The sequence below is a fragment of the Talpa europaea genome, assembly GCF_964194135.1.
Source record: "Talpa europaea genome assembly, chromosome: 7".
Taxonomy (NCBI): domain Eukaryota; kingdom Metazoa; phylum Chordata; class Mammalia; order Eulipotyphla; family Talpidae; genus Talpa; species Talpa europaea.
Window position 1 is genome coordinate 99512517 of NC_140074.1, and position 12453 is coordinate 99524969.

A 12453-nucleotide genomic window follows, 5' to 3' on the forward strand; every position below is an offset into this window, starting at 1 on the left:
ACATGTTTTATTGTTTGTTTTGACGACTGATTTTTCATTCTTTTACTTTTTGTAGACTGTGCTAAAATTAGCTGGTATTTGCTGAAAGGAGAGATGTATTAGGATTAGATTCAGCTGTGTGTAACAGAATAAAACCCAAGTTTAAACTAGATAGAAATTTCTTTCTCTTCCACATCAAAGAGCACTAGAGAAAGGCAGCCTCAGACTGGCCTTGAACCTGATCCACAATGTCATAAGCGATCCAGTTCCTTCCTGATCACCCCTCCACCATCACCTGAGGTGGCCTCATCCTCATTGCCCAAAGTGGCAGCTGGAGCTCCAGCCATCATGTCCAGCAGCAGAACAGAGGGCAGAAAGAAAAGGGAACAGTTGCCCATCTTTACAAAACTTGTTTTTATCTTTTTAGTAAAAACTCTGGCATGTCTAAGTTAGACTAGACAATGAACCCAACTAAAAGTCACTACTCAGGACTAAGGGAAGAGTGGATATCAAGAGGCAGGAACCTCTCTCTTCCGTGAAAATAAAAATTACGTTGAAGACAATCCATTCATGTAAGAGCAATTATGTTTATGAAGATGATAGTTTACTAATTATGGTCTTGTGCTTTGCATTTGCTGTGTGTTAATCCTTTGAAATAGGTACACCCTTTTGAAACAGATGCTGTTTCTATCCTCATTTTACAGAGGAAACCAAGGCAGAGAGACTAAGTAACTTGCCCAAGGGCACCCAAACAGGCAGCGTGGCTCCAAAAACTCCAGAACATGACACAACTATGAAGAGAAGCAACTCTTACTAGTAGCACCAAGCCCAGGAGGTGGGCTGGGCTCGTCCAGGGGCTTGTGAAGAGAGGGGAGCTGCTTTGTCTCATTTGTTCATCCATTTGACAAAAGGTTCTTTCATAACACATTACATTTACAATAAACTGTCTAATGCCTGTGTTTGCCACTTCTTGGGGGCAGATATTATATCCCCAGCAGGCAGCACAAAGTAGGTGCTCTGAAGCTATGTGACCTGTGAATGAAATCACGTGCCAGGGCTCTGAGCATACAGGACAGGACAGGCACAGACCCTGCCCAAGGAGCGGAGACTGACAGGTGGGAACCGTAGGGAACAGTGCAGGCAAAGGTATGGGGAATCCATGGTGAGAGGTCTGGGGTGGCCACATTGTACTTTATGTGTCACAAGCAATAGGGATAAGGTCCTTAAGGTAGGCTGAAGCCAGACTGAAAGTCCAAATCCAAGGTGAGATATTTAGGCTCTACCCTGAGTCGGTAGGCAGTAGTAGCCCCTGCAGGCTTTAAGCAGGTGATGACAGTCAGAGTTGCTATCTAGAAAGATTGCTCTGGTCAGTCTATACAGAGGAGGGACAGGAAGGGAGAGACCAGCACCAGGGAGCCCCATAGAGAGACTGGAAAAATGAGAACCCTGGTGAGAGGGCTCTGGGAGGCTGGGACCCAGGAGACAGGAGCTGCTGTGTCTCAGGGATGGTTGGGAGGCAGACAGAGCAAGACCTCTGCTCAATATGGGCAAGAAATAAATTGGAGAGCTTTCAGGGCTGCAGAAAGGAAACCCTGATTGAGAAGAGCGTAAGGGGGAGTTGGAGGTGGGGTGGGGACTGAAGTGAAGGGTTTGGAAGAAAGGAGAGATGAGGTGAGGAAAAACAGAAGAGGCCCTATGCTAGGGCGTGAGAGCCAGAAAAATGGGCCAGGGAAGTCTTTGGGGCGGGGGGGAAGGGGCCAAAGTGAGGGGGGCAGTGATGGGGGCTGGAGAGGGGCCCTGGCTGGAGCTGGGGCAGACAGCAGTTGGACGCCTGCAGACTGTGCTCATGGCTCAGCAATGTCCTGGCCCTGCCAGGAGACAGTCTGGCCCCCACTGCCCCTGTCCCCCACAGCCCGTCAGGCTCCCACATCAGGAACTCTGAAGCTGTTCACCAGTTGTCTGCTCCCCCAGAACGGGCCTCCCTGCTTCAGAACCCAGACATACCTACACCACCACCCCTCAGCCTTCCCCCGTGGCTGATGAAACACAGGCCAGGGAAGGAGGGAGAGAAAATAAGCAGATATCTCCTGGAGTGGGGAGCGGGTGGCGGGCATCATGAAGCAGGGGATGGGTTGGGGGTGCCAGGAGGCCCCCAAGTCCAGAGGGTGTTGTTAAAAGGGATCCAAGGGGCAGTGTGAGCCAGCAGGGAGTTAATGTCTGCAGAGCTTTGCCCCTGACAGGCCTAATGAGACACAGGTGGCTCCCTGGCACAGGCCCCACTCCCTGGGCCCTCCTGATGGGGTAAGGCGATACTGGTTCTGTGGCTGGGAGGTGGAGTGGGGGTTCTGCAGTTACAGGGGGTGGGGCCTGGGCGCTGGCCGGGGCCCAGCACATAACTCTGGGCGGTTGCAGTCTGGGGCGCAGTCTGGGGCAGCAGACACCCAGCAGCTCAGAGCTGAACTGACAGCATGAAGGTACCGGGCCTGGGCCAGGGGACTCAGCACTGGGGAATTAAGCGCACTCTATGGAGAGGATCCTTACCAGAGAGGAGGCTATGAAGGCACAGGGGTTCCTGTGATGCAGCTGAAACTCTCAAGCCACTAGCGAGGGTGCTGAGCCTATCCTGGAGAGTGGGGTCATTTGGGAGGGGAAAGAGGTGCCAAAGAGCAGGCAAGGGGTGTTGCAGGGGGTGGTCTGTGTGGCGTGGAAGTGCATCTCTGGGGCTGGGGAGAGGCTGCAGTGAAGTAACGGTCTTCCTGTCCTTGCTAGGCCCTCCTGGCCCTGCCGCTGCTCCTGCTTCTCTCCACTCCGCCCTGTGCTCCCCAGGCCTCCGGGATCCGGGGCGATGGTAAGCAGTCCCACATTGCAACTGCAGCCTGAATGGGTGAGAAGCTGTTATGAGCCATCACTTCTGGGAGTCAGGCCTCAGGGCGGAGTCCCGGTTTTCGGGATTTGGTTTCCTCCTTTATACAACGGGGCAGGTGGATGGGATGGTCTTGGCGCATGCCCATTTCGAAGAAATCGTGCCATTTCTTGTGACAAAGTACCTTGCTCCCAGTTACTGAGGTAAACTGTGGCATGCTGAGGAGCCCATAATTCCTTAGCCCCTCTCCTAAATCTCCCTGCCCTGCCCCCAGCTCTGGAGAAGTCTTGCCTGCAGCAGCCCCTAGACTGCGATGACATCTACGCACAGGGATATCAGGCAGATGGCGTGTACCTCATCTACCCCTCGGGCCCCAGCGTGCCCGTCCCTGTCTTCTGTGACATGACCACGGAGGGTGGAAAGTGGACAGTAAGTGGGGGGCAGGGAGGAGGGCGAGGGCAGAGGACTGGTTCTAGTCTCAGTCTTGCGACCAAGACTCACATCTATAAACCCGTTTCCTCATCTCTAAAACGGGGAAACAAAACTCACAGATCCTTTGCAAGCTGCTGCCAACTCTTAACTCAAGGTACTTATGGTAGGTTAGCACATGTAATTCTCACAATTCTGGGAGGAAAAGACCTTATATAGTTACCAGAGGCGAGGTCACTTGCCCGAGGTTACACAGCCTGCACCAGGCCTCACACTAGGAATGTAAACTCTAGCGCATCCCTGTTAACTTCCTCCTGGCACTCCAGCAGCTGCTCACAGAGGGGCCTGGTGCCAGCGTGCACCTTGTTCAGGGCCCCTGGCTCAGTCCTTTCACAACATGCATCATCACCACAGGGCCCAGGTCTGGGGGGTGGCCCCTGCCCAGGGACCCTGATTCTCTAGGCTCATCCTCTCTGCTTCAGATTTTTCAGAAGCGATTCAATGGCTCGGTGAGTTTCTTCCGGGGCTGGAACGATTATAAGATGGGCTTTGGCCGTGCTGACGGGGAGTACTGGCTGGGTAAGATGAGGGCCAGGTGGGCTGGGCTGGGGGTGGCCCCAGAGGCAGATCCTTGACATCAACTGCCCCTCCTCTGCAGGGCTGCAGAACATGCACCTCCTGACACTGAAGCAGAAGTACGAGCTGCGGGTGGACTTGGAGGACTTTGAAAACAACACAGCCTATGCCAAATACGTGGACTTCTCCATCTCCCCTAACGCAATCAGCGCTGAGGAGGACGGCTATACCCTCTATGTGGCAGGCTTTGAGGACGGCGGGGCAGGTATCGCCTCTCTCGAGAGCCTAAGGAGTTGGGGGTGGGGGGTGGGCAGGGCTGGCACTGCCCAGTTACCCTTAATCCTCTCCAGGCCCCTCCTTTCCCCTTCTGGGCCTGGAAGGGCCATGGCTGGCTCCCACCCACCTTGAGCCTCAGGCCCCGGGAAAATCCCCATCTGCTCCACACAGCCCTCTGAGAAGCAGCTGTTTCTTTCTGTTGCAGCACAGCTACCCAACATCTGGCTCAGGGAGGGATCCCATCCCACCAGATCGTCATGTCTCAGAGTTATCCTTTGCTGCTGTCACCCCTCTCCCTGCTGGCTCTGGCTCAGCTCCCAGCCTCAGTAGTAGCCTCTTCCCTCCTCCCCTCTGCAGGTGACTCCCTCTCCTACCACAGTGGCCAGAAGTTCTCCACTTTTGACCGGGACCAGGACCTCTTTGTTCAGAACTGCGCAGCCCTCTCCTCAGGAGCCTTCTGGTTCCGCAGCTGCCACTTCGCCAACCTCAATGGGTTCTACCTGGGTGGTTCCCACCTCTCCTATGCCAATGGCATCAACTGGGCTCAGTGGAAGGGCTTCTACTACTCCCTCAAGCGCACAGAAATGAAAATCCGCCGGGCATGAAATCCCTCAGGCTCCAGCCTTCCCTGGCTGCTCCTGGTCTCCATGAGCACATCCTCTCCCCCTACCTCCACCCCATAAATTGGTTCTGCTTCCCTCTCAGCACCTGTCTCTCACAGGGAGCCTTGTGGCTCTAGCCCCAGCTGACCCCATCACATACCTCTGCTGCCCTCCACCTGAGGCTCTGGTACCAAAAGCTTCCCAGGTTTTCTCTGAAAGACTAGCCATCTCAGCCCACACTTGGCGAGGCTCCACCAGACTCAGTTTCCTCTCCCCTATCCCAAAGTCTGAGAGCCAGGAGCTGCTCTCACTGGCTGTAGGTTTTTCTGCTTCACCTTGGCCAGCACCCTTAAACCGTGGACAGCTTGCTCTGGGGCCATCCTACCAGGTTAGATTGAGCTGATACAGGCTGCCCACAACATATACCAGGCTACACACGAGCACTCCCTCTGGCTTGTCTCAGAGCACCTTCATCCTTGGCCTCCTTAACACCAACTTATTCCCCACTAGTGAGCAGCTTACTCCCCCAGCCCCATTCTGTTATACTCAACTTCCCCTACTTGCCTGTCTCAGGCCCCCCAAAGCTCAAAACTGTAACTGTATTTCACAGCTATTGCATGCCACCCTAACATAGCCACATCCAAGGTAGGCATTAGATACGAGATCCCACCTGCCCCAGGATTGAGGTTTGGCCATGTAAGGGGATACAGGGCAAGCTCTGTGGGGCTGGGATCAGGTGGGAAGTGCAGGTCTCAATAAACCTCAGGATCTGAATGAACTGACTCTGGCTGTTGTACATGCATGTATTTGCTTGGCCCCCAAATGTGGGGACCTGGTTCTTCCTTGCCCCTCTACTGAGAGCACCCTGGCCTGAACTCCAAAAAGAGCTGGAGTCAGGTGCTAAAGGAAACCTTGTATTTCACAGGCCTCAATTTGCTAACAAAAAGACTAATAATAAAATAATAATAATAATAATAATAATAATAATAAAAGTACAATACTGAAAAGGATTGCTTGGGGAGTAAGGGATTCCCAATCCTGCCATGGTTTGGTGGTGGCTCAGGTGGCTACTTAAGGCCGCAGGACGGGTCTGAGATGAACCTGCAGAAATAATCCAAGTCAAGCTTTCCCTGTTAGGGCTCCAGTCAGAATGCTCCCATGGGCTTGGAGCTGGGGCCACCCCTGGAAGCAAGGCACAGTTGTGGGCCTCAGGGCTCCTGAAGATCAGACAGGTCTGCCAGCAGCATTGGGGAGTCCATCTGTATCTCACGCTGTAAGGACTCAATGTCGGCAGGGTTCATCCCGTGGCCCTCAAGCCAGTCAGCAAGCAGGGAAGCTGAGAGTGAGGCTGAGTCTGCCTGGCTGCTGGGAGAAGGGAAATGGAGAGAGCAGAGGGGAGAAACGCCGTCAGCTTAGGTTGGCTTCTCACCCATCCCATAGGCAAGTGCTTCCTGCACCAGGAACCCGCACCCACAGCCTCATTCCAGAAGTTGGGTCCACCTTACCCATCCTGTGGCCCGTCAGCTACACCCATGTCAAAAGACTGGTTTAGGAATTCCTCCAGATCAAAGCCAACACCATAGCCAGCCCCACTGCCCTTGGGAGTGCCGGAGAACACAGGAGGCAAGGGGTCTTCTACCTGCAGAAGATGATGACAGGTTACAACACAGGCACCACCAGGAGCATATTGAGGTCTGCAAGACACCCACTGCCCTGATACAGCTGGCAGCTCTGCCAGGACACCAGGGTGACAATTTGAGGGCCAGCCTCAACAATCACTGAGTGCTGGCTGGGGCACTTCCCAGGGAGTATCTTACTATGTCCCAACAATCTCCTCATTGGCATTATACTCTTCCTATGACCAAGGGGACAGTTCAAAGCTTCACCTGATGCTCAGCTGTCATGGGACAAGGATACACCAAAGCCTCTCCTATCCCCATCAAACAAGGACTTCCCATATCCATTTTCCGAGTCCACATCCAGATGTCTTCATGGTGTGGGCCTCTTCTCTCACCTGTGACTTGGACAGCTGCTGGGTCACCAGGTTGACATCGGGTGACTCTGAGGTGGAGGGCTGAGGGGGGCCCCCAGTGTCTGGAGGGGGTGGGCCAGATGAGAAGTAAGGCAAAACACCTGGGCCGCTGGGGCCAGGCAACCCAGTGGGTGGCACAAGTGACTGGGGAGCCAGGAGGCTGGAGGTGGTAGTCTGCAGAGGAGCAGGGCCAGGGACGGGCCCAGGAGGGCCAGCAGGGTGGGGAGCAGGAGGCAGGCAGGCAGGCTGTGATGCAGGACCAGGGGTGGAGCCTGCAAGTGGTGGTGGGGGGCCTGCTGGCCGGGACACTGGACCAACAGGAGAAGTGGTGGGCTGGGTTATAGGGGGTGTTGGTACTGGGGCGTGGGCTGGTGCCATGGTGGGGGCTGTGGCCGGGGTGGAGGCTGGAGGCTGGGCCATGCGAGTCCAGCGTTCCAGCAGACTACGGTCATTGTCACTAAGCACCAGTCCAGCCAGGGGATCGGTGGAAGGACCTCCAGAGGTCCCGGTCCCTCGCTCCTTGCGCTCCCGCTCCTGTCGCCGCTTCTCCCGCTCCTTGGCTCGTTCCTGTCGCCTCCTTCGCTTCTCCTCCCGCTCCCGCTGGCGCTCCTGGGCTGTCACAGGTTTCCTAGGCTCAGGAGCTTCCAGGGGGGCACTGGGGCCATCTGTAGGAAGTTGGGCAAGGGAGAAGGTAAGAGTCTGCAGCCTTGGACAAGCCCGGGACCCCCACCCCACTCCCCAGCCAGCTACTGCCTCCACAAGACACCTCTGAGCCGGCTCCGCAAAGACTTGAGTAGGGCAGCTTTGAGGGCAGCTTTGGTGTTGTCTGAGATGGCACCCTCCTTCTTCGGAGGTGCTGGTTCACTGGTGGGTGGCGGTGGCTGCAGGGTCAGATCAATGGTGTCCAGTGCAGGGCCAGAGCATGGTGGTGGGGCTGGCGGAGGTGATTCCATAGCACAGTCCCCGCTAGGAGCCCAGGGACTGGGCATCTCAACATCGGGACAACCAGGTTCACTGGCTACAGGTTGTAGGGAAGGCTGGAAACGGATCTGCTGGCGGATGCCCTCACGCCGTGCATGAAAGTCCTCAATCTCGGCCACAATAGCTTCCTTGATTCGTTCCCGGGTGAGGGCTTCTCGGTCAAAGGCAAAGTCAAAGGGTGGGGCACAGTCAGGCTCATCATCAGGGTCATGGTACTTGGCTAGGAAAGGGTGGCGAAGGGCAGCAGCTGCTGAGATGCGGGCACTGGGCTCGAAACGCAGCATGCGCCCCAGCAGTGAGAGGGCCTGGCGGTCAGCACCTGGGTACACTGTCTCCCAAGGTACAGGCTGGCGGGGTGGTAGGCTCTGGATATAAGCCCGCACCCTCTCAGCCCCAACAGCCTGAATCACAGCAGGTGATGGAGTACCCAGCACCATCATAATCAGTTGCAGTTGGTGCACATAGTTCTTGCCGGGGAAGAGCTGGCGCCGGGCCAACATCTCGCCAAAGATGCAGCCTACGGACCACAGGTCAATAGCCTGTGTGTACTCATGCAGTGAGAGCATGAGCTCCGGGGCACGGTACCAGCGCGTGGCCACGTACTCAGTCATGAAGTACTGGTGCTCAGCGGGAGAGGTACACAGGCCACGAGCCATGCCAAAGTCACCAATCTTGAGCTCACAGTTCTCATTTACCAACAAGTTGGAGGGCTTGAGGTCGCGGTGGATGACCTGAGCTGAGTGCATGTACTTGAGGCCCCGCAGCAGCTGGTACAGAAAGTAGCGCACGTGCTCCAGCGTGAGCGGCTGTGACGAGTGGATGATCTGGTGCAGGTCGCTCTCCATCAGGTCCAGGACCACATAGCTGCAAGGGGCAGGGGGGGAAAGTGTGGGCTAGTCCACCCACGTTTCAGCCCCCTCACCATTCCCCTCCCAGCTCCAGACAGGTAAGGTGCTACCCTCACTCTGTAGGGCCCGCAGCATGGGGTGAAGATTCTAGAGTCTCTACAACTCCTCCAAGAACTTAAGTGACATTAAATCACTTTCCTCTCCAGATTTAGTTTTCCCATTGGAGAAAAGATGTGGTTGGAATAAACCCAGGACTGACCAATAGGCTGAAGTTTTGGGGACATTTCCGTTGTATGGTAGTAACTATTTAAAGGACTATGAGGAGACTGCAAAGCCTTGTCTGTTTTCTGTAGGAAGTGTTTTGCGAATGGTTAGTGATTTCAGCTATGAGAATAGAGGGTGCAATTACAGTATAAATCCTAGATACTGAGATTCTATAAAACTGTAGTATATGTACTCTTCTTGAGGAATTAATTGTCCCTGGGAAAGCCCCAATGGAACACTGGTCCCAGAATCATGGGAATCTTCCAAGCCTGCCTTACATTAAATTCAATTGGCCTTCTAGAACTTTAGCAATACAGCCCCAGACTGCTCTGCTGCCCTCTCCCATCCCTGCTCCTTACACAGACTTGAACTCCCCATAGGGCACAGTGGGCCTCAGGATGTCCTTGATGGCGATGATGTTGTCATGTTTAAAGTGTTTGAGTATCTTCAGTTCCCGGAGGGTCCGCTTGGCATTGGTCACCACATCAAAAGCATTAGGGATCTTCTTAATGGCCACCTGCTGGCCTAGGAAGCAGGGAGGAGGCAGATACCATAAAGTCCTGGGGTAGCTGCATGGTGACACCAGGCCCTGTTCAACACCTCCCTTCTTGGACGCCAAGTATCAGCTACTATAAACTGAATACTATGTGCCAACCCTGCGCTAAGTCCTCTACATATATTATCAGATTTTCCTTTTACATCTATCCTGAGGCAGCTACTAATGCTAAAAATTAGAGATGAGGAAACTTAGCTCAATAACTTGTTGGTGCACAGCTAGTGGTAAAGTCTAGATTCTAATGTCTGAGTTGATTCTACCTTCCTACATTCTTCATCTAAAACCCAGTTATCCTACCATCAATCCTTTGTGTCAGTCTCTAGCTCCAGAACACACTTATTTCAGAAACCAAAGGCAGGACCTCCATTCCCGTCTAACCGGGGTGGTCATTTTTCTAAGGAGGAAGGAAGCTGGCTGATGTGATGGCAAAACCATCATGCCAGAGTTACAAAGAACTGTGTCCAACATCGAGCCTGGCACCCAGAGGGTACCTGACCTACAGGCGGAATTCACATTCCAGCATTCCTCCCTGGCTCTTTTGAGACGGTTTCCACGTCTGAGAGGGATCCAGAGGGAAGCTCACCCGTGAGGCGGCGGCGCGCCGAGGACACCACCCCATAGGCCCCGTTGCCTATGGTTTCGATGATCTCGTACTCGTCGCCCACGTCAAAGGTCACATCGAAGGAGCGGGCTTTGAGCAAGGCAAGGTTCTTGGCTGCTACAGAGGCAGCGGTGTTGGTGGGCTCCACCTTCACCGGCCCTGGGGGCTCCCCGGAGCCGTCCTCACCATCTTCTTCCTTCAGAGGCTCGGCCATGGCGTCTGTGCAGAGACGCTGGTGAGAAATGAATGACCCACCCGGCCCCGCCCCGGCCTCAATTTCCCCTCTGCAGGCTGGGGAGCAGGACCTGGGCTATCCAAGTTCCTTCAGCCGACGGAGGCTGGGTGGGGGGGCTGGAGAGAACGGCCGGCACGGAGCGGACGTGCCCCACCGGGGCTCCGGCCCCGAGCTCGGGTCCGGGCGAGAGCGCGGGGTCGGAGGTGGGGGAGGTGCGGAGAGGCGCGGTCCAGGAAGAAAGGGAGGGGCGGGGCACTTCGCCTTCCTCGGTCCACACTCACCGAATGGCGCCTCACCCCGACGCCGCCTAAGTGCTTTTGGAGACCCCCGACGCCCCGCGGGCTCCGGGCACCGGGGGAACGGAACTCCGAGAGCCGGCCGCTCACTTGTTCAAGGCCGCCGCCACCACCTCAGCGTCGCGCCCGGCCCCGCCGGCCCTCCCGCCCCGCCTCCCAAGACCACGCTCCCCGCGGGCTCCAGCCAATCACTGGACGATCTCCGCAGAGGTTCCCACCCCTTCTTTTTGCTACGTCCAATCCTAGTCCACACTTTGAGAAAGCCACGCCTCCAAGCGCGCGTCCCTCTGTTCTGCTCGCCTAAGGGCGCCGCCCAAAAGGCGCTCGGGCGCTAGGCTAGGGTAAGCTCGCGGCCCGGCGCCTCCCCTGACGCATGCGCGCTGGTAGCCCAGGCGCCGAGTGAATGGAAAGCCGAGCCCCCGTGCGTGCGCGCGCACGTGCACGCATCCCCGCCACAGTCCCGGGAAGTTGGCGGAGCCGGGATGCCCGGGACTGTTCCCTTGGCGGCAGGCTCATAAAATCCCTTTATGGTCGCGCTTCCTCACTCGTCCCCATGGCTGCGGGGATTGTGTCCTCCACTTTCCCGATCGGTCCCCGGACCCCAGCTCTGCGAATTCATCATCCCAGGTCTAGGACAAGCCCTCAGTCTAACCACAGAGATCCGGGTCCTCCGGGATGCCAGAGCGTCCAGCCTGCAGCCGCCACTGACTGACTTCCGGTGGCGGAGCTCTGCGTGGTTTTCCGGCATTCCTCCCCTCGTCCCGCGGCGTGCTAGCTTCGCCTCTGTTTCCTCCGCGCGGTGGTGTGTCCCGCCGGTCCCGCCGCCCTTGAGCTTTGGGCTGTGGCGGGACTGAGGTGGGCAGCGGCCGAGGCCGTTCGGCTCTGACTCCGCGGATCCGAGCTTTAGCTGAGTCCAGAGAGGGCAGAGCCCGCATTGGTGCCCTGGCCCAGGCCAGAACCTGATCGTTCATATAGCAAATATTTCTCGAGCCCCGTTCCTCTAGGACCCAATATGATAATGAGCAGTGTGGGCCGGGAGGAAAGGTTTCCACCGGGGATCTCGAGGCAGGGCTGTAAAGGAAACGTTCCTGGAGTCGGGGGCTCCGGAGACGACTGTCCTGGAGGTCTGGTGCTGGGGAAGCAGGCAGTGGTATGGAGGCCGGGAAGCCGGGGAACACAGGCCCTGCTGGTCTTCCTTTGCCCTGATAATGACGGGTGAATGCCCCGGGGAGCTGAGGATGGAACCCAGTGAGTAGCAGACTGAGTGCCGGCTTAAGGGTTTGTTCTGAAGTAGCAACGTGATGGCCAAAGTTGCTCCATCCAGAAACGAATTTGGGAAACCTAAGTTTTTTTAAGATTTTTGCCTATATACCCCACACTTGTGTTTTTGTTTTTTCCATTAAAACATACAGAAAGTTCCACGTATGTAAAGCTCAAGTCTCACAAACTTATCTTGCAATGTATTGAATCCAGGTGAAGAAAAAAAAAATTACCACCCCCTTAGAAGTCCTTTCTTTTCTAATAATGACATGAAATTTTTTGCTAACTCTTACCCCCTTTTTTTTCGGCATTGGATTTCAAGACATTGGGCTTCATACATTAAAATAGAAAATAGATACTGCATTTAAAAAAAAATTTAACATAAGGAAAAATATATTTAGTAGTATCAGATCAGCCCCAGGACAAATGGATAGCTAGCTAGACTTTAGACACTTACAATATGATTATATAGGCCTCTTCACTTAAGATTGAACTATAAATTTAGTTCAGTCAACAGAAACAGACCCTACCATGTCTCCTTTACTCTCACACCACTATCATATCACAGTATTTCTAACACCACATCGGTGCTATGTGTTGGGTCATACCTGTGAATGCACAGTCCCAGCCCACTCTCTCACTACTATCCAGGGAT

The 12453-nt window shown here is 55.1% G+C and overlaps 2 protein-coding genes across 3 annotated transcripts; one reads left to right on the forward strand and one right to left on the reverse strand.

Moving 5' to 3' along the window:
- Nucleotides 1-2224: 2224 nt before the first annotated feature.
- MFAP4 (microfibril associated protein 4) lies at nucleotides 2225-4728 on the forward strand (the record flags this gene model as incomplete). The annotated part of the gene is made up of 6 exons (XM_084237549.1): nucleotides 2225-2266; nucleotides 2749-2827; nucleotides 3117-3271; nucleotides 3754-3850; nucleotides 3930-4112; nucleotides 4481-4728. The coding sequence occupies 6 exons, from the start codon at nucleotides 2225-2227 to the stop codon at nucleotides 4726-4728; spliced, it is 804 nt and encodes a 267-aa protein (XP_084093675.1).
- Nucleotides 4729-5933: 1205 nt separating this feature from the next.
- Nucleotides 5934-10221, reverse strand: MAPK7 (mitogen-activated protein kinase 7; the record flags this gene model as incomplete). Of its 2 annotated transcripts, XM_084237673.1 has the most annotated exons (6): nucleotides 5934-6087; nucleotides 6231-6364; nucleotides 6740-7422; nucleotides 7524-8602; nucleotides 9210-9375; nucleotides 9990-10221. In XM_084237673.1, the coding sequence occupies 6 exons, from the start codon at nucleotides 10219-10221 to the stop codon at nucleotides 5934-5936; spliced, it is 2448 nt and encodes an 815-aa protein (XP_084093799.1). The 2 variants fall into 2 exon arrangements, with proteins under 2 accessions (XP_084093799.1, XP_084093800.1); XM_084237674.1 differs by lacking the exons at nucleotides 9210-9375; nucleotides 9990-10221 and having other exon boundaries at nucleotides 7623-8598.
- Nucleotides 10222-12453: the final 2232 nt, after the last annotated feature.